Source organism: Hypomesus nipponensis, chromosome 22 (assembly GCF_054491055.1).
Source record: "Hypomesus nipponensis isolate SF chromosome 22, ASM5449105v1, whole genome shotgun sequence".
Classification (NCBI taxonomy): Eukaryota; Metazoa; Chordata; class Actinopteri; order Osmeriformes; family Osmeridae; genus Hypomesus; species Hypomesus nipponensis.
In genome coordinates this window covers 8,678,122-8,700,263 of record NC_140382.1, presented here as the reverse complement: position 1 = coordinate 8,700,263, position 22,142 = coordinate 8,678,122, and the positions used below count along the sequence as shown (strand labels likewise).

Here is a 22,142-nt window from a genome sequence, read left to right as displayed (position 1 = left end):
GGCTTCCAAGTAGCCACGGTGGTATAAGCTTCCACCACAACCCTCAAAACACTTGAGATGTTTTAGCACTCATTCTAAATGCATGGCAACATTTCCTGGGCACTTGCTCCTTAGATGGCAGTCAAAGTAGGACAGGAAGTTACGTTACGGTAAAAAAAAAAAAAAAATCAAAGACAGAACATTAAAAAGGTAGAAATACGATTAGATAGCAGGACTGGCCCCTCCTTGGGTAGAAAGACTGCAGCGAGCAAGCAAGAAGCAAGGCTGTCTGTGGAGAGAAAGAGAGGGGGCTGTCACCCACTCTGTTGTGTCCCTCCTGCTTCCTGTGATCCTGCTTTGCCACCACCGCTGCTGGAACTGAAACTCCCTATAGAGAACAGAGATGTTGTTTTTTTTGGGGGGGGGCCTAGGCCCAGTGATATCTCTCATGCCCTGAAGATCTTCCAGCGTCAGGCTAGGGACAAATGGAGGGATTGGGCTGGCACAAAGACGAAAGCTCCCTGTCTGCCTCACTGCTCTGAAAGAGGGTTGGAGTGTGTCTGAAAGACGTGTTGATACTGTTGTCCCTGGCAACGTGAACCACTCCCCCTCTTCACTGGCTTTTGCTCTTCTCTGTCTCTCTCTTTACATAGAAATATATAGCTGATCTTCTCAAAGAAGATAAATGGCTTATTTTCATGCACTTAAAAACAGGGCTTTTCTAGGGTCCAGCCAACTAGCATTTGCATAGGTAAAAATCCCTTCAGACAAAGGATGTAAAAGTGCTCATGAATATAATAAAATTGGCAGGCAAGCATGCCACTTGGAAATGAAGTAAAAAGACACCAATAAGTACTACAGCTCAGTGAACTACAAGCACAGAAGTGTTCATCAAATCAAAAGTCAGTACATGTGCACATGTTAGCACAAGCCAATAGATTGATGAGAGGACCTGCTGATATGGGCAAATGCATTTCCCAAGGCTTATCAATTAAATTAAAATCACTATTATTAATCCGAAATGAAACTGCAGATAGGAGACACTGATGGGACTGATGTGGTAACTCCAGTTTGTAGCGCTTATCCCACTACTGATATGTGGCCTCTTTTGTCCTTTGTTTAGATCAGAGGTCTTCAACCCTGGTCCTAAGGGACCCCCTGTCCAGCACGTTTTAGATGTTTCCCTGTTCCAACACACCTGATTCGAATCAATGGGTCGTTATCTAGTTATGCAGAAGCCTGTTAACGACCATTCATTTGAATCAGGTGTGTTGGAGCAGGGAAACATCTAAAACATGTAGGGCAGGGGGTCCCTGAGGACCAGGGTTGAAGACCTCTGGTTGAGATCACTCAATTCATTTCTATACTCTGCTGACCTTCTTGCTGTATAAGAACAAAGTCTAAATTAGAATCCAAGCAGAAACACTACCCGCTTGTACGGAGCTCTTAAAGAAATATGACAGAAGATGTGACTGACTCTTATTGGAGTGAACACAGGCTCCAGTTTTCCCTCTGAGGTACTGGAACAGTGATGAGTCACTGCTCCAGTTGTCCAGAAACACAGAAACAGCCCTTTCTGAGATGGGGCTGGGTGACCACCACAGAGCCAGAGACCTGGGTAATGTCAGGGGTTGATCCTGTGTATGAATTGCATGAAGTGCAAGTCTACCTTACCACAACATGAGAAACTTTCCAAAGTCCCTTTGAGGCACCATCACTCTGTCTAATGCAGTGGTTCTCAACCCTGTCCTCAGGGCCCCCCGTCCTGCATGTTTTAGATGGATCCCTGCTCCAACACACCTGATCCAAATGCATATTTGTTACCAGGCTTCTACAGAGCTAGATAACAACCCTTTTATTTGAATCAGGTGTGTTGGAGGAAGGAAACATCTAAAACATGCAGGACAGGGGGTCCCTGAGGACAGGGCTGAGAACCACTGGTCTAATGCAATGGTCAGGTTGGTCAGTACATTTCACGTTTTGTAGAGTGTGTCAGTGAGGTTGGCAGTGGCATTGTTCACAAAGTGGAGACCTCTCAACTAAAGGAGAAAGTGGTGGTGTGAAAACAGCATTATTATTTTTTTATACATTAGGTCAATTGAAGTAATTTCACAGCATTAACAGCATTGTAGTACCTGAGTTATATCTACTATATCTACAAGCAGCAGAGAATTGTCTGTATATTTTATGCAGGTGTCCACCCACATGGCAGACCCTGTCTCATTTCCAGAAAAATTCCATGCACAAATGACCATATTATTGTAATTTTTCCAGGAGTGTTAGACAGTACCCATGATACACTGGTGCAGTCTGTGGTTTCATAATCTGGGCCTCTGAAATTATAGACATATCAAGGATAATAGAGGAATTTCTCAGTTCAATTGTTTCATAATAAATTGTCAGACTCTTTACCTTCAGTATACATTAGTTTTTCATAAAAACATTATATTCAGCATTATGGGTTTTGTTAATTTAGGTCTAGGAGTATATACAGTAGCTGCATTGCATTGCCCAGAACCTTAATCAAAATGAGAGAAAAGGCAGACAAACAGGGTGAGAAGCCACTTTATGAACACAATATTTTCACATTAATGTATTCTGTCATTGATCTTAACGGAAACTTAAGGTGCTATTGAATATGAAGACGTGTAACACAACCCTGATAAAAATTCAAAAAGAATGCAGCTGTCTTAAAAATTAAATGCAAAGAAAAAGCTTATTGGGCCAAGCACATCTGGCCTATGCACAACCTGCCATAACAGCAGCATAACTGTCAAATTGGTTAATTTGCTGTCTATATAGGTTGTGCAGTTATCTACAAAGCAACACTGCACTCCACTCTTTCTCTGACTCATGCCTCTGCTTTGGCAATGCTGACGGTAATTACATTCATTTATTTGGGATTTGGGATTGGACATCCATAATGACCATATAATCTAACAATCCATAATAATCTATCTATCCCTACTAACTAACTATCCATTGGGTGTTTAGGCATTCCTCTCAAATTGTACGTTGACATTTCCATCCATATTACAGTGCTGTTGCTTTCAGTTAGCAACCCATGAGCTAGACTGGGAATTTTAACCCACAACGATCAGAAATTGTAAACATTTTACTTGCCTCAACATAACCACAGTACCACTCTACAGTAAAAGCGCACATTGCATAATTCTGATTCACAACACAAGTATAACTAAAATAAAAGTTAACTTTTCATAGTTTTTAGAAGATTGTTTTCTATATTTATAGGAAGATAGGATATATATCAAGGCAAGTCAATAGTCAAATATATATACACACACACACTGTATAACTCCAGTTGTATATGCACTCATTTGCAATGTTATATACTGTACAGTAGTGTAAAAGTCTTTGGCCACTCTGAACAGTGCCATTGGACACATCAGACTTGGTACCCAACCTCAACATAATTGAAGCAATTTGGGATCCTTTGGACAGGTTAATGAACCAGAGCTGTCAAAATAAAAAGGATAGTTATGGCAAGTTCATTGCAGGAAAACATGGAACTGATGTTATGTTGTAAGGAAGGCCATACAAGACACAGCCTTCTAAAAAAAACGTTTTCTCTCAAAGAATGCTTCTTTCCTATCAGCAGTATTTTGTGTAACATCTTCTGTTATGTTGAGGTGGGGACTTTTTGTGGTTGAAGACTTTTGATTACTAATTTATATAAAAATAAATAAACAGCGATAACAAAGTTAAATAAATATTGAGCAACCACCAGAGTGTGAAAACAATACATATAAGGATTCAAAATAACTTGGTTATTAGGAATTGACAAAAAAAAAATCAAATTAAGTGTCCACATATATTGTACATATATACACTTAGATACTGTACAGTTGTCCACCTTTGTGTAACAGAGGGATCTATCACCCAAGCTCAGGTAGTGTGGGTATGTAGTACTCTGTTCCTTCACTGAGTAAGCAAGTATCGGAAACCAAGTGCAAGCCAAGGAAATACATTTCATATCAGGCCATGCTTTCCCTCTCCTCTGGGGAAGAGCCGTTTGACACCTTCTTCACCTTCTTCACACCATCTCCCATTGCTGTTGATGTGGTAATGCTAACGATTGCAAAAAGAAAGAAAATAACATATATATGGATCAAAAACACATCTGACAGCTCTGAAAATTGACAAAAACATACATTATATACAAATAAGGTCAAAACATCATTCCTCAAAACCTCATTACTGCTTTGAATTCTTCTTATGTGCATTCAGTTTATTACCATGCTGTTGACACAAATGAATGGCTATTTGCGGAGGGTCGAAGAGTATATTTGGGACAATAAAACATCTAAATAAATGCAAAAATGATCTTTGTAGCTTGGAATACCTCCATCCATTGTGTTGTTTTGATGGCATTTGGGATACATTCAGAACATGTTTTGCCTTTTGCATTTGTGTATTTTCGAGAATCAGGGAGAGGAATGAGTTTCTTGAGTCCACTAACAGCTCCTCCAAGTCTGATGCCAGTTCCCTAGGCTGACGACCCAGTTACAAGCAGCTGGGTTGACAGTGAGATTTTGGGAGGCAGAGAGAACCAGGGAAGTAAAAGGTGGACAAGGGGGAGAATGTATCCGAGACCCAGTTTGCCAGCGGCAGCAGGGGCTTCATTTATAAAACCTGATATATATATTTATATATATATTTATTGTTGGTAAGCATAGCATAAGCTTGAGAGGAAATGCGTGTAGTGTGACAAAAAATAACCTTTTTCATGAAGGGCATAAAATAATTACTGAAGCTGTTGGCAATATTTGGTTGCACAGTTTTTGTCAAAATAGGAAGCAAATAAAGGACTTAATACAACCATTATAACTTCCTGCATATCTCAACAGGCAGTCTGCCTAATTAAAACTGCTATAGTTCTTCCAAATGTAAGCATGCCTTCTTTTTACTGCCGTGTGATGATTTCTACACTGGTTTCCTATCAGGACACATTTGTTGCCAACACAATGATTATGCTGCAATAACTAATCCAATGTAATTACACATTATGAAAACGGGAACCCCAAGGTCACAGGAGGTGGTATTGTAGCATGTTTGAGGTGAAGACCTTAATATTTTATACAACATATTTTTATCTTGAGTACATTGAATAACCCTGTTAAATATTTAGTAAGGGAAACTGTCCTGAATTGAAAGAAAAGTGACAGAAGGGGAAAAGTAGAGTATGTAGAGAGAAGGAAACACGCACACTTGCTATGGTTATTTCTGGTAATGGTAAAAAGAGAGACAAGGCTAAAAAAGCCTGGAGGAAGGTGGAATAAAGGAAGAGGGAGTCTAGCTATAGTCCCATGTAGCAAAGGACAAAGACCAAAAAGTATATAAAACAGGAAGGATAAGAGGAGAGAGAGGGCCCAGAAAAAGCAGACAGTGATTAAGTATCAACGGGATGTTGAGACACTAAAAACAGACAAGGACAAAAGAATATAGTAGAATGTAGTAAAATGTAGGCTGAAGTAGGTGCAGTCACTAAAAATGTCCCTAAAATTGGGTTACTCTCAATCAGATGTCATTTTCGTGCTCCACTTGGGGTTGTAACAGATGGCACCTAGGGTGGCAAACCTATGCCACACAACTGCCTCCTCTGACTTACTGTGCCTGACACTGAGGAGCCAGAAAACAATATAGGCTACAACTGAACATTAAGAGGGGAGATATCAAGATGTGCAACATGGTCTTGCACTAACTGTTAAGCTGTATTCATTTTAGATGAGATGGCAACGATCTGCTTTTACAAATACAACTTTGCAAACATTTAAATGCTACCATTAAAGATTGGAAAGTACCCATGATGTACCCAAGTCCAAATGTTTAATTTGCATCTTTAATCTCGTACTGGTAAATTGGAAAACCTTTAAAACATCACAAAACTGTGTAGAACTAGTCTTTTGAAAACATCTATCCCCCACCTCATTTAACAGCATTGAAACTTTTAATAATAAATGAGGAATGAGGAAACCTTGCAGGTGTGTCGCCAGTTACTTACACGTTATCCATCTCCAGGTCCTCCTCATCCTCTGCAGACAGCAGCAGGTAGGGGTTATAAGAGGCGGGACGGAATTGGTGACCCGTCAGGAAGAAAAAAACCAGAGTGGCCAGCTCGTCCAATAGCTAGAGAGGAGAGTTGGCAGTAGGGAGAGGGTAATCATAGGAGAGAGGGGAAATGAAACAGTAGGAGAGGCATTATGAGGAAATGAGGCTTCCAAATAATAACATTAGTGTTTCAAATATGATGTGAGGAAACTGTACTGTAACCGTTGGGTTAAAAAGGTCCATTGCAACTTGTGTTGTTTTTGTTCAACTTTGCAGACTAATTTCTGTGTACAGTCAACAAACTGGGTCTATGAACATGGAAAAATTAAGGCAGAAAAATACACTCACCTGATATAGCCATTTCCACTGAAAAGGCACGATGAATTTGATGAGAATGGCTATTATACGAGTGAAGTATATATAGCATACAATCTATAGGGAAGAGAAATATGTCAGATACTTTTTCAAATTATAGTATAATCACACACTAACAAGTCATCGACCGTTATTTGGACATAGTATTTGGACAATACAAATGTCCATATACTAAATTCCCATACATTTTCCATATACTAAACTTCTTAGACGTTTCCATTTAGGAATGTACAAGAGACGATCTAGGGGCGGTGAATGTACGGTGTGTGTCTGTGTATAGGGCGGTGAATGTACGGTGTGTTGTGTATGTGTGTGTGTGTGTATATATATATATATATATATATATATATATATATATATATATATATATATAGTCAAATAAACGTCTTACCATCACATAGTAGTGCCTGAAGAGCTTCAACTGGGCAAGATTGATGGCAGCTACAAAGACCAAAAAAGCATGTTAGTCACCAAGCAAGGCCAAAACCCCATGACAGCACTTCAGTTCTGTGTGTCTGACATCATCCGTCAACTCTATCACACAAATAAACAGCTCTAAAGACCAACTTTTCAAATCAATTACAGTAGAAAAATAAGTTAGGCCTCCAGAGGGAAAAGGTTCACCATTTTTATTTTATTTTATCCATACCAGACATTTCAGACATGATTCTGCAAGTTATTTCTCACAGTGATAAATGTACTCCACTGTGCAAAGCAATAACAGAAGAAACATAATTTTTCAACCACTTGTAACTTTGAAATGGAAAGATTGCTACTTGGCAGGGTTTAATACTCATTCAAGTATTCTGGGTTGTTCTAAGTTGTGTGAAGGATAGCTACATGACAGGGGTTTATAATAGTGGCTGACTGTCCTCATTTCAAATAGGGCCTAAAAGTTATTCCCTTACAAATATACATAACTTTTCTCAAAACCAACAGGTGGCTTAGCAGACAATGGATTCACTTCAAGAGTCTTTGCGGCACATGTGTACAGTCATTTGAACAACAGTGGCAGTGATTAACATTTGGATTTGAAGCCAGATTTGGCTTGTGGACTTAGGTTGAAGGTTAAAGAGAAACAGATGAGTAAAGTGGGATATTTTAATATTGAGTGGAAGCTTACCTTTACCATCAGTGGATGAGGCTTCTTGTAAATGTCGTATTGACCTGTTGGGGGTGGGAATATTATTTTACAAAATTGAAATAATGTAATTCATCTTACATTTGATAGGTGTACTTTCAAGTGTAGATGTCATTTACTTATATACGTATATTACCAAACAATATTAACAGTGATTGACTTAGTTACTACACAACAGCATCGATATCAAAATATTGTTACAAATATATATTTTTTGAGGTTGTGAATGAGGTTTTGGCAAACAGATGAAAAATGAAAAAATTACCAAACCACAGGGAAGAGAATGGCCCCACAGCAAAGCAAGTCGACCAGGAAAAGAATCTCCTTCCACAAGCCATATTCTGTGGTGCCCTCCTCAGTCGACTCAATGATGATGTATGCAACGTTAGCCAGCACCTAGAGGACAAACATAACATTTAGAAGAATTTGCTAAGAAATAACTTCAGCCTATCTTCTACTTCAGAAGTTAAATATGTTTAACTTGGTTTATAATGTGAAATAACAATGTGCATTACAAATCTGGACTTTAACGGATGTGTGTTCAGTTAAAGGCTTTGACATTTGGGGAATTTATTAAGGCTGTGTTACCTGTAGTGGAATGACTATCATAAAAATCTTCTTGTCCTTATCTGAGAGGATATGCTTGACAAAAGCCCAGCCAGTCCCTATCAGAGCAATGGTGATGAACAATAGTGCCCCCTTCAGTCTAACAACATAACAGAAATCATATATTAGTCACACAAAGTGTATGTTCTAAGTATTCATGAAGAGACAGAATAATTGTATTACTGAATAGTAACTTAGTGTACCATTATGAAGCGCTACATCAAATTATGGGACAATTGAGAGGAAAAACTTTGTGTTGGGTAAATATAGTACTATAGAACTTACAGATGAGTAATGTAATACACAACTGCCCAGCCTTCAATCGGGAACCCTTGGTTTGAGATGTAGTGGTAGTCAATCTGAAAAACATACAATATGCAAAGTCTTGTTACTGCCGACTCAAACTTCAAAAAACTTGAGAGGATAATAGATGGATATAATATGAAAATGGTGCCAAGTCTGACAGGCCCAATTCAGTTGTAAATATTAGTAGTTATTTTGTAGAGACAAAAAACAGTGTACAAACTACAAACTTGAACTCACCGCATGGAAGATGAGTGAGAGACACTTGGTGAAGGGAAGAGCTGCCATCAGCCAGTGGATTTTGTATACATCAGTTCTGAGATGAAAGGACAAATAAAAACATTTGGTGGAAAGCTTTGGAATCCAGAACATGTTTGACCATGTGCTGCCCTCTGTTGGTTGTTGTGGAATACAGCCAGAGACTGTTGTAGAATTAACACTAATGTGACCAAAACCATAATGACTTCTAGCATTATGAAAAAACTAATCTTATTTTCAGTGGCCGTACTTCGCCTGCAAATTTTACCTGCGTGTGCGGAGGATGTGGACCCAGAGTGTGCCGATGACAAAGAAAAACATGGACATGATGATGTACAACTTCGGCAAGGGTATTTCACCAGCAGAGAGGTAACTGTTAGGGTTTTTCTCCACAATACTAATCTGGAAATGGCACACAGAGATATGCAATTTTTAGTTAACAGAATGCAGAGAGATTCATTAAGTGTTTTTTGTTTTTTTCTCTTCATTTTCCCCCCCAAAAATATTTGTGTTAGTTGTGACCAATATCAATATCAGCTGTCATTGAATTTGAGCAAGTAGCAGGATGCAGAACATTGTCTACAGCAGTTTTGATCATCTAGCACGTAACAGTGAAAAAAAAGGGGGGAAAAAAAACAAATTCCAGACTGCAGATCAACTGCTAAGATTTCATCAATTTAGTGGACTTCACTGTCAAATATATATATACGTTGTAGGGTCTCACCTCCATACTGAAGCGTAAAGGGTTAGCTATTACAGTAGTGTCTTTGCAGTTGTGGAAATAAAAGTTGTAAAGTCCTTGCTGCTCATCCGTGCTGATATTGAAGTGAAACTGCACATAGGAGAAAACAAACAGTATGTCACATCTGTGATTGATAACACAAATAGTGCCATAGAGTAGTGGCAACATTATTGTAAGATATTCGTAATTAAACCCTAGTTACTTAATTTCATTCATCCTGTTCCAAAATGATTTTACTAGTTATATACTCAATATAATTCTCAGATACATCTTTAAAAGTTGTATATACTGGAGACTTTTCACATAATGATCTTTTAAGGAGAAAAACTGTACCTGGAATGAGAATGAACTATCTTTCTGGTGGAGAGGGTATGAAAGCACTGTCTTTTTCTGCAGGAGTGAAAAAAGGAGTCACTCCAGACATGAGAAGACAATCATCGTTAATATTAGAAATTTCTGGAAAATAATAAAGGAAAATCATGTTAATGCATGCCAATCAAGCCTCTTACCTCTGAAACATCTCTCTTGGTTTTACTCCCACCTAACATCGGAAAAACAACATTGATTTCTTACAACAACTGATGAAACGTCAAACAAAAAGCCGTTTTCTCTCTGGATCTTAATTTCTCCCATCGTCAACAAGAGAACACAGTTATGCCCTGACACATTGTTATTTTTTATTTTTTAAGGAATTGTTAAAAAGGAAAAGAACGGTAAGAACGTATAAACATACCATAAGGTACTATTTAGTCTTTTAACTTGAAGTAAGAGATGAGAGTTGAAGAGATGACACCTACCAGCATTCTTCCCATTCACTGGGTCTGCAGTTATATCTTGGTCTCCTCCAGCTGCAACAGCTGTGGTCTTCTTAACTCCATGGAAACCGCTAATGATGTCGGGGAACTGGTTCTCGTCTACGGACATCTTCATCTTTACGCTAAAAATGCATCATGTTTTTCAGAAAGTAAACAGCTGACTTCCAATGTATAACCTTCTGCAGCTTATTAGAAATAATGTGGTAGTAATTAACTGAAAATGATAGGGTTGCCAGTCTATAAACAAGGAGATTCTTAAAAATGCGTTCTAATGATCACATTACGGTATATCATGTATTCTGGTTCAACAAGTGTGCCGAAAATCACAATGATGATTGAGACAGATTTCATGTATTGAGTGTTTAACTCACTCCTCCTTTTGGAAGTCAAATAACAGCATTGCCACAGGAACATCACTACTGGGATTCTTCTTCAGTACACAATAGTCCAGGTCTTCATCCTATACAATACAAGCACACACAGTTCACACACTGTTAGGTTCTCCAAGAGTTGGCTAACAGTGTGTTTGTTTCACTGAAGGATTTAAGTTTGAAACTGTTTAGTCACTTTGGAACAATTGCTTGAATGGAAAGGTTTACCAAACCCAAACTCCTGCTACATCTTTAAGATGGACAATATGGCAACAAAAACATTAGAATTTTCCAGTGACTTAAAGAAAGCATACTTACCAAGTAAGTAGAGAATCCATTACTGCTGGTTCTATCCAGGCTAAATCCAACCTGAAAACTAATTAGTATCAATAAACTGTCCAGAAAAAAAAAAACATTCCATACTGAGGAGTATTCAAAATTAATCGGCAAAGTAGACATTGAAACAAATGTGATGATGGTTAACTTCTCTCTCTCACTCAAGAACCACTCATTGAAATACATGGAAATGTTCCTTACCGTGGAGCTGTCAATCTGGTCAATGTCCTCTCCTGAAAGGGTTAGGCTTGACATGTTCACAATCATATAACCGTGCTTGTAGAACCCAAAGGTGTTCAAGTGGACTTTTTGTCGGATGTCATCCTGAGAGAAATTATAAGATTAAAGGAGGCATATTCTTTGTTAAATTAGTGGATTGACAATGTGTTTATGGTAGCTATCAAATTTACATAGTGTATGGAAACATTTACAGAAGACATTGTGCTCTGTCTTCATGTGTTTGATTTATATTTAGGGCCAACCCAAAACCTAACCTTAACCTCCCTGTGCTCAAGTGCAGTACCTGCTTGTAGCAGGTTCATATGGGTAGCAATGACAGGACACCGGAGCTAGAGAGCAGCAGCATGGTCGCGCTCTATAGTATCATAGATAGAGTATATGTATGTGGCACAGTCAGAGGGGCTAGATATTATACTGTGTTGTTTAGAAAGGGAAGTGCCAAGTAATTACTGTATGATGGGCCATACAGGTTGAAAACGCTGTGGAGGAGGGGGGGGCAGATCCATGCACTGTATAACCATGTAGGTTACTGTTTCTCTTTAGCAGACGCGTTTATCCAAACAAAGCCATGTACAGTAGGGAATTTGAACCTGCGACCTTTAGCTCTGCCGTCAAATCATCAACCACGGAGCTATACCCACCCAAAATCGTCCTTGAGAGAGAGTAGCATAAACAAACCTAGCTAACTAGTTAGCTAAGCTAATAGGCAAGCCGTTAAAGAACATCACCAGCTGTTTAGTTAGCTCGAGAGCCATACATGTCTCATTGAGAGATTAAGAAGCTTGTTAATGCTAAATTAAGTGACTATAGTTACATCATCGTATCACGTCTTAAACCGATACATTTGGCTTGCTCTGCATTTAAAATTTAGGAATACTGGACAAACTTGGATGCTTCAAGTAAGCTGATCCGGACCACCAAGCAATTGCCAGCCTGGTAATGTGAAACAGCGTACATAGCATATGCCCCACTAACACATACCTTGAGTACTAGGTGATGAAGCCTACAGTGACTCTGGCTGAGATGTAACAAAACTAATACAAATACTCCCGTCCATATTCTTTTGTCAGACGCCATTTTTCTATTAAAGCGTTTTTGGATTCACTTCCGGCAAGTGCACGCGTTGACGTATCAGAAATGACGTTTAAAGGTATGGTAAACGGAATAGACAACCCTGAGTCTACCTCGCTGACATAAGTGACTGAGTAGCCTTCTAAATAATTCTGCATTAGTTGTCTATCCTTTTAAGTGAGTGAGCAGGATGATCAAGGCGTGGCCGAGGTTTGGTGCTTGAAGGCAATCTCAGTGTCATGTTTTGTTTCACAGTTTGAGAAAACGTTCGATTCATGACTACTCAATCAATGCAATTAATTAATTTCAGCATTGAGGAACAGTGGATGTAGCCTACGGGTAGAGCGAGGCAAGGAATTCTTAAATTCGTCGGAGTGTAATTTAAGAAAAGAAATCTGACTGCTTGAGTCTCATATTTTTATTTTCATAATCTGTACTCTTGCTATATTTGTGTTCAGCATCGGTGTCATATAGTATAAATGAAGTACAAACAAATATGACTGACCTGTGAGACTGAGTGCAAATCATCTGTAAAACTTGTTGAACAAAGTTAAGTAGCAACATCCGATGGACTAAGGATGGGATGTGGGTCTGGATACTAGTCATGGCCAAAAGTATTGGCAGTTACAAATGTAGTTAGTTTTGCTAATTGTTCACGTTTCTATGGAATACTGGAAAACAATAATACGCATTTAATGTTATAAAAACTTTTGTTGGCAAAAACGTTCAATATATGTAGCAATCAGTCAGAATGATAGTGATTTCACCTGATTATAACTACTTCACACTTTCCCAAGTGCTAATAAGACTTGTGAAATTATGTTAGCAGTCATTTGGCCCGGCCCCAAAAACAGCGAAATTGTTTTTTTGTGATAATATTTCGTTTTTAGGGGGCCAATGAGGCTTTTATTAAAAATCCTTCTGATCACTCTGCACAATAATTGAGTGACAATGTGAATCAACACCCCAACAACTGAAGCAGAAAACTTTGTAAACACAAAATGTATATCACTGCCAATACTTTTGGCCATGATTATACAGTCAATATAAAAACAATGCCCCCCCCCCCTCCACACACACACACACACGCACACGCACACACACACACACACACACACACACACACACACACACACACACGAAATGTATGTGGACATCCACCTGATTGTGGAACAGTGTTGATCATAGTAAATATATACCTAACACATGCTCTGTCCACATTCCATCCTGCTTTCTTCAAAGAAACATTACGATAATTACCAGTCTGTACATTCTTTAAGTGTTCATGTATTAACACATGTAATATTTGTACAAAACTGTAACTACAAAAAACTTCCACTATCTATGTGTCTTTTGTAGCTGAATCAGGGAACATGGCACACAGTGAAAGGCAATCAATGAGTCCCATTGTTCATCATTAAACACCATACACACATATTCTTTTAATGTTTCCAAAACCTAGCCATGAATTAGCCTCACCTGTTTCAGCTCTAATCGTTTAACCTTGGCCTAGTATACAGTCGAGCCTACTCTCACAGCTTGGCCTTAGGTGTCTGCTCCAGTAAGCTTTGCATATCCAATAAAGCATCTTCCAGGGCTTTGGCCATGCGCGCTGCGTTCGTTTCATTGCAGCTGTTGAAAGCAGATACAGAAAAGTTGATGTGATTGGCCATGGGATTGTAGCACACTCCATAGCCATCAGGCACCACAGGACCAAAGCACATGACACAGTCCGTTTTGGCTGGCACCTGGTAGGGGTTGTGGAGATAGAGAAGAAAAATACATATGAATATAAAATCGTGAGTTTAAGTTTGAGTTAGGGTAGGTGATACACTCTCAAGAGGAAGCCTTGCATCAATGTAGGTGGTTTGGTTTCTGGGCTCCATGAGCCATGAACTCACTCAATCACTTCAAGCTTGTAAGGTACAACGACCCCTGATAATTTTGTGTAGCAAAAGTACTGTGATTCTAAGCAAAAACTTCACCTGGCTAGTAGAGAGGTTGTAGTGCAAGGCAACGGCATAGGATGTGTCCATGAAGATCTCTGGCATGGAGGACAGGTCCTCTATCGCTTGCAGTTTCAGGCCAAGGAGATGTCTGTCAATGGCCTGGCCGTGGATGGCCTAGGGACAGAGTAAAAAATAAAATAATATATATAAATAAGGGAACAAGACAACTCAGTACGCAGGTTAGTCCTCTGCAAACAAAAATCCCTCTCCCGCGGGACTTCTCATGCATCTCAATCACACAATAAATACACTGAGATAGTAGAGAAAAGATGGTGATAAGAAACAGTATGTATTCATTGTTAATTGTAGTGTAACAAGCTAAAACTCACAATAGCTGTGACCACGCATACTTTTCTGGACCAACAAACTGACCGAGCTAATAGAGCTACTACCCGTACCTAAAAGGTCTTGTCTTAAATAAATATACTCACCATGTTAGTGTATGCCCTATGTGCTTTCACAGCTTTCTCCATTAAAGCCACCTTTTCTGTGTTCTGTCCAAGGATGATATAAATCAAAGATATTACTTATGACATTTAACCATTTGTAGATTGGTATAATGCTCAAGTTGGCATTACAAATAGCACACACATCCTCGTGTCATACAAAATTAAACGTTGGTTGTTATATGAATTACTATAATCATCTTTTGCATCTATTTTGAATTGGGTTGTCTCTCTCACTTGTGTCGCTTTTTCATCAAAGGCCTTAACAAAGTTGGCAGAGTCAATGGAAGCAGAGCGAATGGTGTCTGTACGGCCCAGCTTGAACATACGCAGGGAAGCACTCTCGTATGTGGCACAACATCGCTTGTACATCCTGAGAGAGAGAGAGAGAGAGAGAGAGAGAGAGGGGGGGGGGGGAGGCAGCAGAAAGACAGGCAGACAAGGGAAGAGGGGTAGGGAGAAAGCAGCAATGGAAGACAAAGAGAGAGAAGATATGGTGAGAAGAAAGATGGGGACAGGAAGAATATATGGTACATAATTTTTCATAAACATGCTGAATAGAACAAATTGGACAATATATTTCCAGGGCTTACCTATAGTAGGCTAGCTGTAATGCCATCTGAATGAAGGCATCCGGGCTCATACTGTGGGCCTTAGGGAGGTTTTTACCAAAGTGGGAGAAGACTATCACTTTAACATCCAGGTCATGAACCATTCTGTGGGGCAAAGTGTGAAACATAGCAGTGGTTTTAGAACATAGAGTAATAAAAAAAGTCCAGCTTTTTGCAAATGGTGGCAACAAAAAGTGATATGCTTCATGGACTTGTTCATTGCCATTCATTGGACCTCACATGTTCATGTTCTGCTTGGCCTTCTCAATGTCCTTCTTGACTTCGGGTGTGATGTTAAAGCGTAGCTTCTTGGGCATGGGCAGGGGCACCATGGGTGAACGTATCATCTCAAATGTCTTCCTGTTGGCGGACAACAAATAGAAAACAATTGAAACAATAGAAATCAAATGATTTACAGTATGTTCAACATTTTGTCAAATGCCTGTCTGGTGTATCAGGATGTAAAACGTATTACTAAACAATTATGTAAATACAAGTAATATCTCTATACGAGAAATTCTGAGTCAAATGTAGAGTTCATACAAAACACAACTACCATTATTAGCTTATTTCAGTCATGCAAATTTAACAACAGTGTCCAATAAAACAATATCTTAAACAAGTTATTAAAAACAAACTAATGAATAGTAGTTGTTCACTTACGTGTACTCAACCACATGGTCAACCAAGGAAACAATTGGTGGGCCTTCTGCAGGGGCGTGTTCATAGATCAGACCACATGACCCATCTTCACCAATGACAAACTAGAAAGAGTGGACCGGTTCAACTCTAGGGCATGTTAAAATTGAAATCTAGCAAACAAATAAGTCTGTGCCTGGAGTTTGTTATTAGTGCATCAATTATTAGTTGTAATGCTTTGCGTTTGTCTGTGTCTCCAAGTGTGTATATTTTGGGGTTTTCTAACTTGCCCGCTGTGCTCACCTGCAGGGTCTTGTCAAACCAGCGGTTGCCGCTATTCCAGCGACTGCCTCCTCCGTGGATCATCTGGACAGCGGCCCGGCTGTGGTACATCTCGTCTGAGACACGTGGCATGGGAGCATCCAGACACACAGTGAAGATGCTCTTCTGGATGGCTCGCACAGACTCCTTATTTGTCTTTTCTGGAGGGGAAGAATTCAATTAAAAGGGAGTGATAATTGGTCAAACGCGGTGCGCAGTGTAGCCTCAATGTTGAGATACAACTGAACTGGTTGTTCAAGGAAAAGACAGAAATAAATCTAAGTAATCAAATGTATTCAGTCTGTGTTAACCCTTGATAAGGTTGTTGTAGGCCTTCCCCCAGGTATTGCGATGCTGTGAAGTCAGTATTCCAATTGGCTCCTTGTTAGTCTGTAGGGAAGAGTTCCAGATCTTCTCCAGCTGCACGTACAGCTGGTCCACCGTCAGTGGGGTTCCATCACTGTTATACACGTCCAACACAAAGAACTGGAAGATGTGTAAAATAGAGTTATACTCATGTATACTTTGGCACTTTATATGATTTACTATTTGGTCCTATAGTGCAAATTTACAGTGGTGTATGTGTGCAAGACTTCCTTAGACACACACACACCTCAGTTAAGATGTGTCCTGTACCTGGAAGTTGTGTACCACAGTGATGTGTGTAGGGGGTCTGGAGCTTTGGGCATGGTTGACCACTGTATCGTGCTTCAGGCCAGGGATGCGACAGGATGACAGGATCTGGTAGTACTGATGCATACACAGAGGTTTCCCTCCCAGGTACTCCACTGGTACAGTCTCACTGACAAAATAGTCAAAAGAAATGTAAATGCTTGTGTCTGCATACTTGGATAATTGCAAATGAGAATATAATATTATGATATTGATAATGATTGATCAAAGAAAAGTTAAATTAAATCAAATAAATCTAGATCCCTAAGTCCGTGCTTTTTGGGCATACTTAATTATGTGGAGACATCGTTATAGTATAAAGTAGTAACTAACTTAAATCAAGCTACTTGGTACACTATGACCCCAATGGTAGGTGCAGAGTGTGGACATATGTTGTCATTGGTTGTATTTGCTGTTTATCAAGACCAATGTCAACAGCCCTTATAACCAAGACTGAATAACAATAATTAAAGTATGTTTAGAAACAGAACATTTAAGTAGGGATTAGTATTGCTGTGCAATCCCCTTAAATCTGATTGATTAATTTATCATGGCTTTTTAATGGGTGGCTTTGTGTCTGGCTTGGCCAAAGTCCCTTTTAGGATAAAGAAGTGGTACTCACTTGTCAATCATTGCCTTAAAGTCCAGAACTCCAGCAATCAGTTTGGCAGCAAATCTGTATAGAGGGTGTGAGATTGTTGTAGGTTTCCATATAGTGCATAATAATCAAGCACACCAATCAATCACAAACATACATTTAAGATTTTTATGCCTTATTTTCTTCAATTATGGACAGCTTATATCACATCAAAGTCAATGTAATAAGTCAGCTAGCAAACTCCTAATATCACAGTGCAGACTGTAGGTGTGTACAAAGGTCGTGGCCTAGTGTAGTAAGGTGTAATGCACACAGTGACTACATTATGGTATGCCATCCCGCTGCCAACAGGGCACAAGGGTAAAGGAAAGACACAGCAAATCTTTGCTTATTTGGGGCAGAAGTTTATGTGGCCTGCTCCATTTAAAGCAAGACAGTCATGCTGTCATTATGTATTTTTACAGACTGGACTCTGGACTCTTTTTAAATATCCTTCTTCTCAGATGACAAGACAATGGCCAAGAAATGCAGAACACCTGTTCATTTCCTAATGGAGCCTAAATATGTGTTTCTTGTAAACTGATGAGAAACAAAGCTTAACCATCTATGCTCTCAGTTTAGTTCATTACATTTTCAGACATACTGTCAAAACTCAACAGACAAATACAAATTCTAGCAATTTGTTATTTTACAAGAGTCATGACATGTTCTTGTACACAGAAAACACTTTCATAACTCCAAAATCAGTTAGGTACACCCATCTAGTACAGGGTTGGACTTTCCTTTAGAGCACCCACTCTGGGGCATGGATTTACAAGGTGGAGTTTAACAGGGGTGTTAGTCAATGCTGGCACAATGACATCCAACAGATTCTTCATATTGGCCAGTGGTTCATTCAATCTCCCAAAGATGCTTGGGTTAAGGTCCGCCGACTGTGTAAAATGAACGTCATCTGCTTTGAACATTCTGAGATAATATGTGCATGGGGCAATACACAGCTGGAGGTATTTGTCTAATCAACTCAAAACCATGAAAGGATACACCATATCTGCAAGAATGTTGAGAAATACTGTGGCATTCAAAACATTGCTCATTTGGTATCAGGGAACATAATGTTTGCCTGGACAACTCCCCACATGAGTATACCACCTGTACCATTGATGCTAGATGTTTTCACACCTCAATTCACTAATGTTGGTGATAGTTGGTAACCACTGGAGCCACTTCTTGTGTAAAGCAGACAGGAGTGGAACCTGGTGTGGTTGTCTACAAACACAGCTCCTAATTTTTAGGTGTACCTGTTAGTTTTCAGAAATAGTTTCATTGCATAACCCTAATTGTTTATCAATAAGCTGTTTATGTCCACAGGACCACTGCTGGATGTGTGTTACACATTTTTGGCGGTAAACCCTAGACATTGTAGTGGGGGAAAAGCATGTGTGTGTATGAGGGGGAGGGTCTCACCTCATCTGTCCCTGCCTGTCATTGAACTCCATGCGTGGCAGAACCACCCCAGGGCTTGAGTGGATCACCACAGGCATCCTGTAGTCTAGATAGGCTGTTTGCAACCACCAGTCTGAGAGCTGTTGTGAAAGTGTACGTTTATATGACAGAGAAAGTGAGACAGACAAAAACACATTTTAAGTAACAGTTAAAACCTTTTTTTGAATTTAGTGGAAAACAAGTCCAAACCTCAAAATAACTCAAACGAGGGATCACTTGGACAACAGAAAAATCTGACCGTTGACTGAAGGAGGACTCTGTAGTAGCTAATGGGATTTTTCCCATTTCACGGTTACTTTACCATGTCCAATTGATCCCAGATACTACCCCAATTATGTTAATGTTGGGGCTTCCTACTGCATACTACTGTAGGTCATTCAAGGAAGTGAAAGTGAAGAGTGAGAATTAATACACTGTAATATCATCCGTTTTTCTGTACCTCATAAAGTCTGGTTAATCTGCTCTGTCACTGGAATTTCGTTGGTTTTGCTTACGGAAAGCATGATGCCTAAATACAGTGTGTTTAATTCCAATCTATGTTGGGGCCCATTATCAGGATCTAAACCTACTGCTTCAGAAAACCCAAAAGATGCACTCAATCATACCATAATTTGTCTCTACTTTTCAGCAAACCTTTTCTCCATCACTCAGCATCCAAGGCATATGAGATCCCAATGCAGAAGCAAAGGTCAGCCCAGTTACTTTCACAGTCCATAAAAATGGAGGCAGCACATTTTGGATGGTAATTTATACTGCAGATGCATAACATCAGAAACGTAACAATTTGTTACACCTGTAGAGCACTAGTGAGGGCCATCTGTGGTGTAGGTGTAGTAACGTTTTCTATGTATATTGTTACACTGTCTTGTAAAACACAGACTGCCTTGGGACTAATCACTGTAATACTGTTAGAACAGCTTCTGGTTTTTGATTATCTGCAGCACTTGTTACAGGCACTTCTATACGTTGCTTTGAATAAAGGTGTCTGATAAATTAACAAATTGGAATATAACAACACAACATCTGGTCCAGCCCCTCACCCAGTTCTCAGTCTTTTGCGCCCTCCTCTCCAGGCTCCTCTGTAATCTCTCCCCCACACCCCCTGGCTTCTGAAATTCAGCTATCAGCTCCTTGGTGTGACTGAGCTCCTCCTTGTCCACAATAGGCTCCATGGCCATGATGAAGCGTTGGCAAGTCTGCTGCAAAGGCGGCACGGGCAGGTGGGGGAGCCCTTCCTGGTGAGCCAGGTAGCGACCGGTGATCCGCGTCACAGACACAGGCTTAACCAAGCAACAGGATTTCACCATACCTGTCTTTGCCTATGAGAGAAGATAAAGTAAGTGTCTGGTCTGTACTTAATACTTTGTAAGTTTATTCTTACAAACGTATGTACTGTAGGGATGGCTTCAACCATCAAAATGTAGTGGCACAATGAAGCAAGCATCCGACTGACACAAAGGAGACTCCGGTTCAATCTCGGTTTAGGCAAGAGTTAGAAGTCTATAAACAAAAATGACTTACGATATTTTAAGGTAAGTGATAGATTCACACACTATCAGTCATTATTGAGTTTCATTGAATTGAACTTTAACTAGTACGTTAACATTTTTGATAATGTGGAAAGTAAATTAATAAAAAGTATATGAGTAGTCTTTTGAAAAAGGATTGAGAACATAGTAAGGTAGTATCAAGGTTGTAATAAACGATACAAAATAATATAATAATGTTATAATAATGGCGTTAACTCCATTTACAAAGTCCGACTCCAAATCCAACCCAAAGACCCTAAAAGTGAGGAACGCTGTTTAGGCCTGATTCAAAGCTGCTTCTTATTATTTAAAGAATAATATTAATAATATTTATTATAAACTTGGGCAGTTGGGCTAGGTTTGAGGGGATCATTTGAATTTCCTTTCTTATGAGGCTTTTCATAAACCATAACTCATCACATAAAAAAGTTGTTTTTGTTCGTGCTTAAAGTGCTTAAAGCCTTAAAGAATGGGCTTCCAACCCCTGACATAATATTTACAATTATTTTTTAAGAAACATATAACCGGGTGAGACCTGATGTGGCCGCTAACCCATGGAGGGTGTAATCAGAGATTCTAGAGGTATCGAAAGATGGTCCACATGTTCACCAGTTAATGTGAAAACAGTTACACATAAATGATCTACAGTTATAAAAATCTAAAGATTGCAATGTTAGCTGACAATCATACAAAACATAATTTCATAATTGACTCATGTTTTATGATTTCACGTAGAATTATAATTGGTGTTCTTCCAGATATAGCCTACAGTTACAGCCTAGGTAGCTTACTTCCCAACAATAAGGTGTAGCCTACTTTAACGAAATCAAAAGCTACAGTAAACGCAGAAATTTAATGTAGCCTAATTAGAGCTTGACAGCACCCTTGTAGTTCAGAGGTAATTAGCTAACGTGGGTAGCGTGGAACTTCATCCCCAATCGTAGTATAGGCTATTGTATATGCACCTCTACCGGGTTTGTTATTACATTTCGTCAGCAAGCTGCATTAATCAATGCGTTCATTTTCATCATCAGCATTTGTTCACACTTATAAGTATAGCTAGCAATTCAACGGATCGCAACAACATTTTACTGAAGATAAAATGTCAGCTGCCACAATGATTTCTGTAGTAAATCTGCTTTGACAGTAAGCTACGACTCAGAGTCACAGTACGACAAGCTGCGCAACGAAGTCTAAAAGTTTTATGGTTTTGGCTTGCTGAATAGTTACACCAACATGCACTTGTTTGTTAATAGCAGGCAAGCTCGTGCTAGTAATATCTGGTTGACAACGAGCAAACTGAAACGCTGGAATTTTGCGAAATTCTTCTCTACTTACCATGGTCCTTGCCAAAACACTCAACATCGTGAATTCCAGAAATACGCCCCCAAAGGGCCTGTGTTAGGTAGCGCTCGAAACACCCGAAGAAGGGTAAATTATTAACTTTCAGAGATTCTAGAAGGTTACCAAGATAGTCAACATCATCACTCGTCAATCTTGTACCGAAG

The 22,142-nt window shown here is 39.4% G+C and overlaps 2 protein-coding genes across 3 annotated transcripts; both read right to left on the bottom strand.

The window, feature by feature from the left end:
• Nucleotides 1-2,526: 2,526 nt before the first annotated feature.
• gpr107 (G protein-coupled receptor 107) lies at nucleotides 2,527-12,360 on the bottom strand. The gene is made up of 18 exons (XM_084687882.1): nucleotides 12,217-12,360; nucleotides 11,197-11,319; nucleotides 10,978-11,028; nucleotides 10,660-10,748; nucleotides 10,271-10,410; nucleotides 9,983-10,014; nucleotides 9,807-9,863; nucleotides 9,456-9,563; nucleotides 9,000-9,133; nucleotides 8,714-8,789; nucleotides 8,456-8,529; nucleotides 8,153-8,270; nucleotides 7,830-7,960; nucleotides 7,547-7,590; nucleotides 6,815-6,864; nucleotides 6,397-6,480; nucleotides 6,002-6,126; nucleotides 2,527-4,068 (listed from the first exon to the last, which is right to left on the bottom strand). Exons 1-18 carry the CDS (start codon nucleotides 12,310-12,312, stop codon nucleotides 3,975-3,977), a joined length of 1,626 nt encoding a protein of 541 aa, XP_084544008.1. The 5' UTR covers nucleotides 12,313-12,360; the 3' UTR covers nucleotides 2,527-3,974.
• A 349-nt stretch (nucleotides 12,361-12,709) lies between these two features.
• On the bottom strand, nucleotides 12,710-22,142 carry crata (carnitine O-acetyltransferase a). Of its 2 annotated transcripts, none has more exons than XM_084686679.1 (14): nucleotides 21,973-22,142; nucleotides 20,146-20,424; nucleotides 19,067-19,185; nucleotides 17,627-17,680; nucleotides 16,969-17,134; nucleotides 16,644-16,818; nucleotides 16,315-16,493; nucleotides 16,036-16,136; nucleotides 15,613-15,732; nucleotides 15,355-15,477; nucleotides 14,999-15,134; nucleotides 14,747-14,809; nucleotides 14,292-14,429; nucleotides 12,710-13,938 (listed from the first exon to the last, which is right to left on the bottom strand). In XM_084686679.1, the coding sequence occupies exons 1-14, from the start codon at nucleotides 21,997-21,999 to the stop codon at nucleotides 13,930-13,932; spliced, it is 1,689 nt and encodes a 562-aa protein (XP_084542805.1). In that variant the 5' UTR covers nucleotides 22,000-22,142; the 3' UTR covers nucleotides 12,710-13,929. The 2 variants fall into 2 exon arrangements, with proteins under 2 accessions (XP_084542805.1, XP_084542804.1); XM_084686678.1 differs by having other exon boundaries at nucleotides 12,710-14,054; nucleotides 21,973-22,140.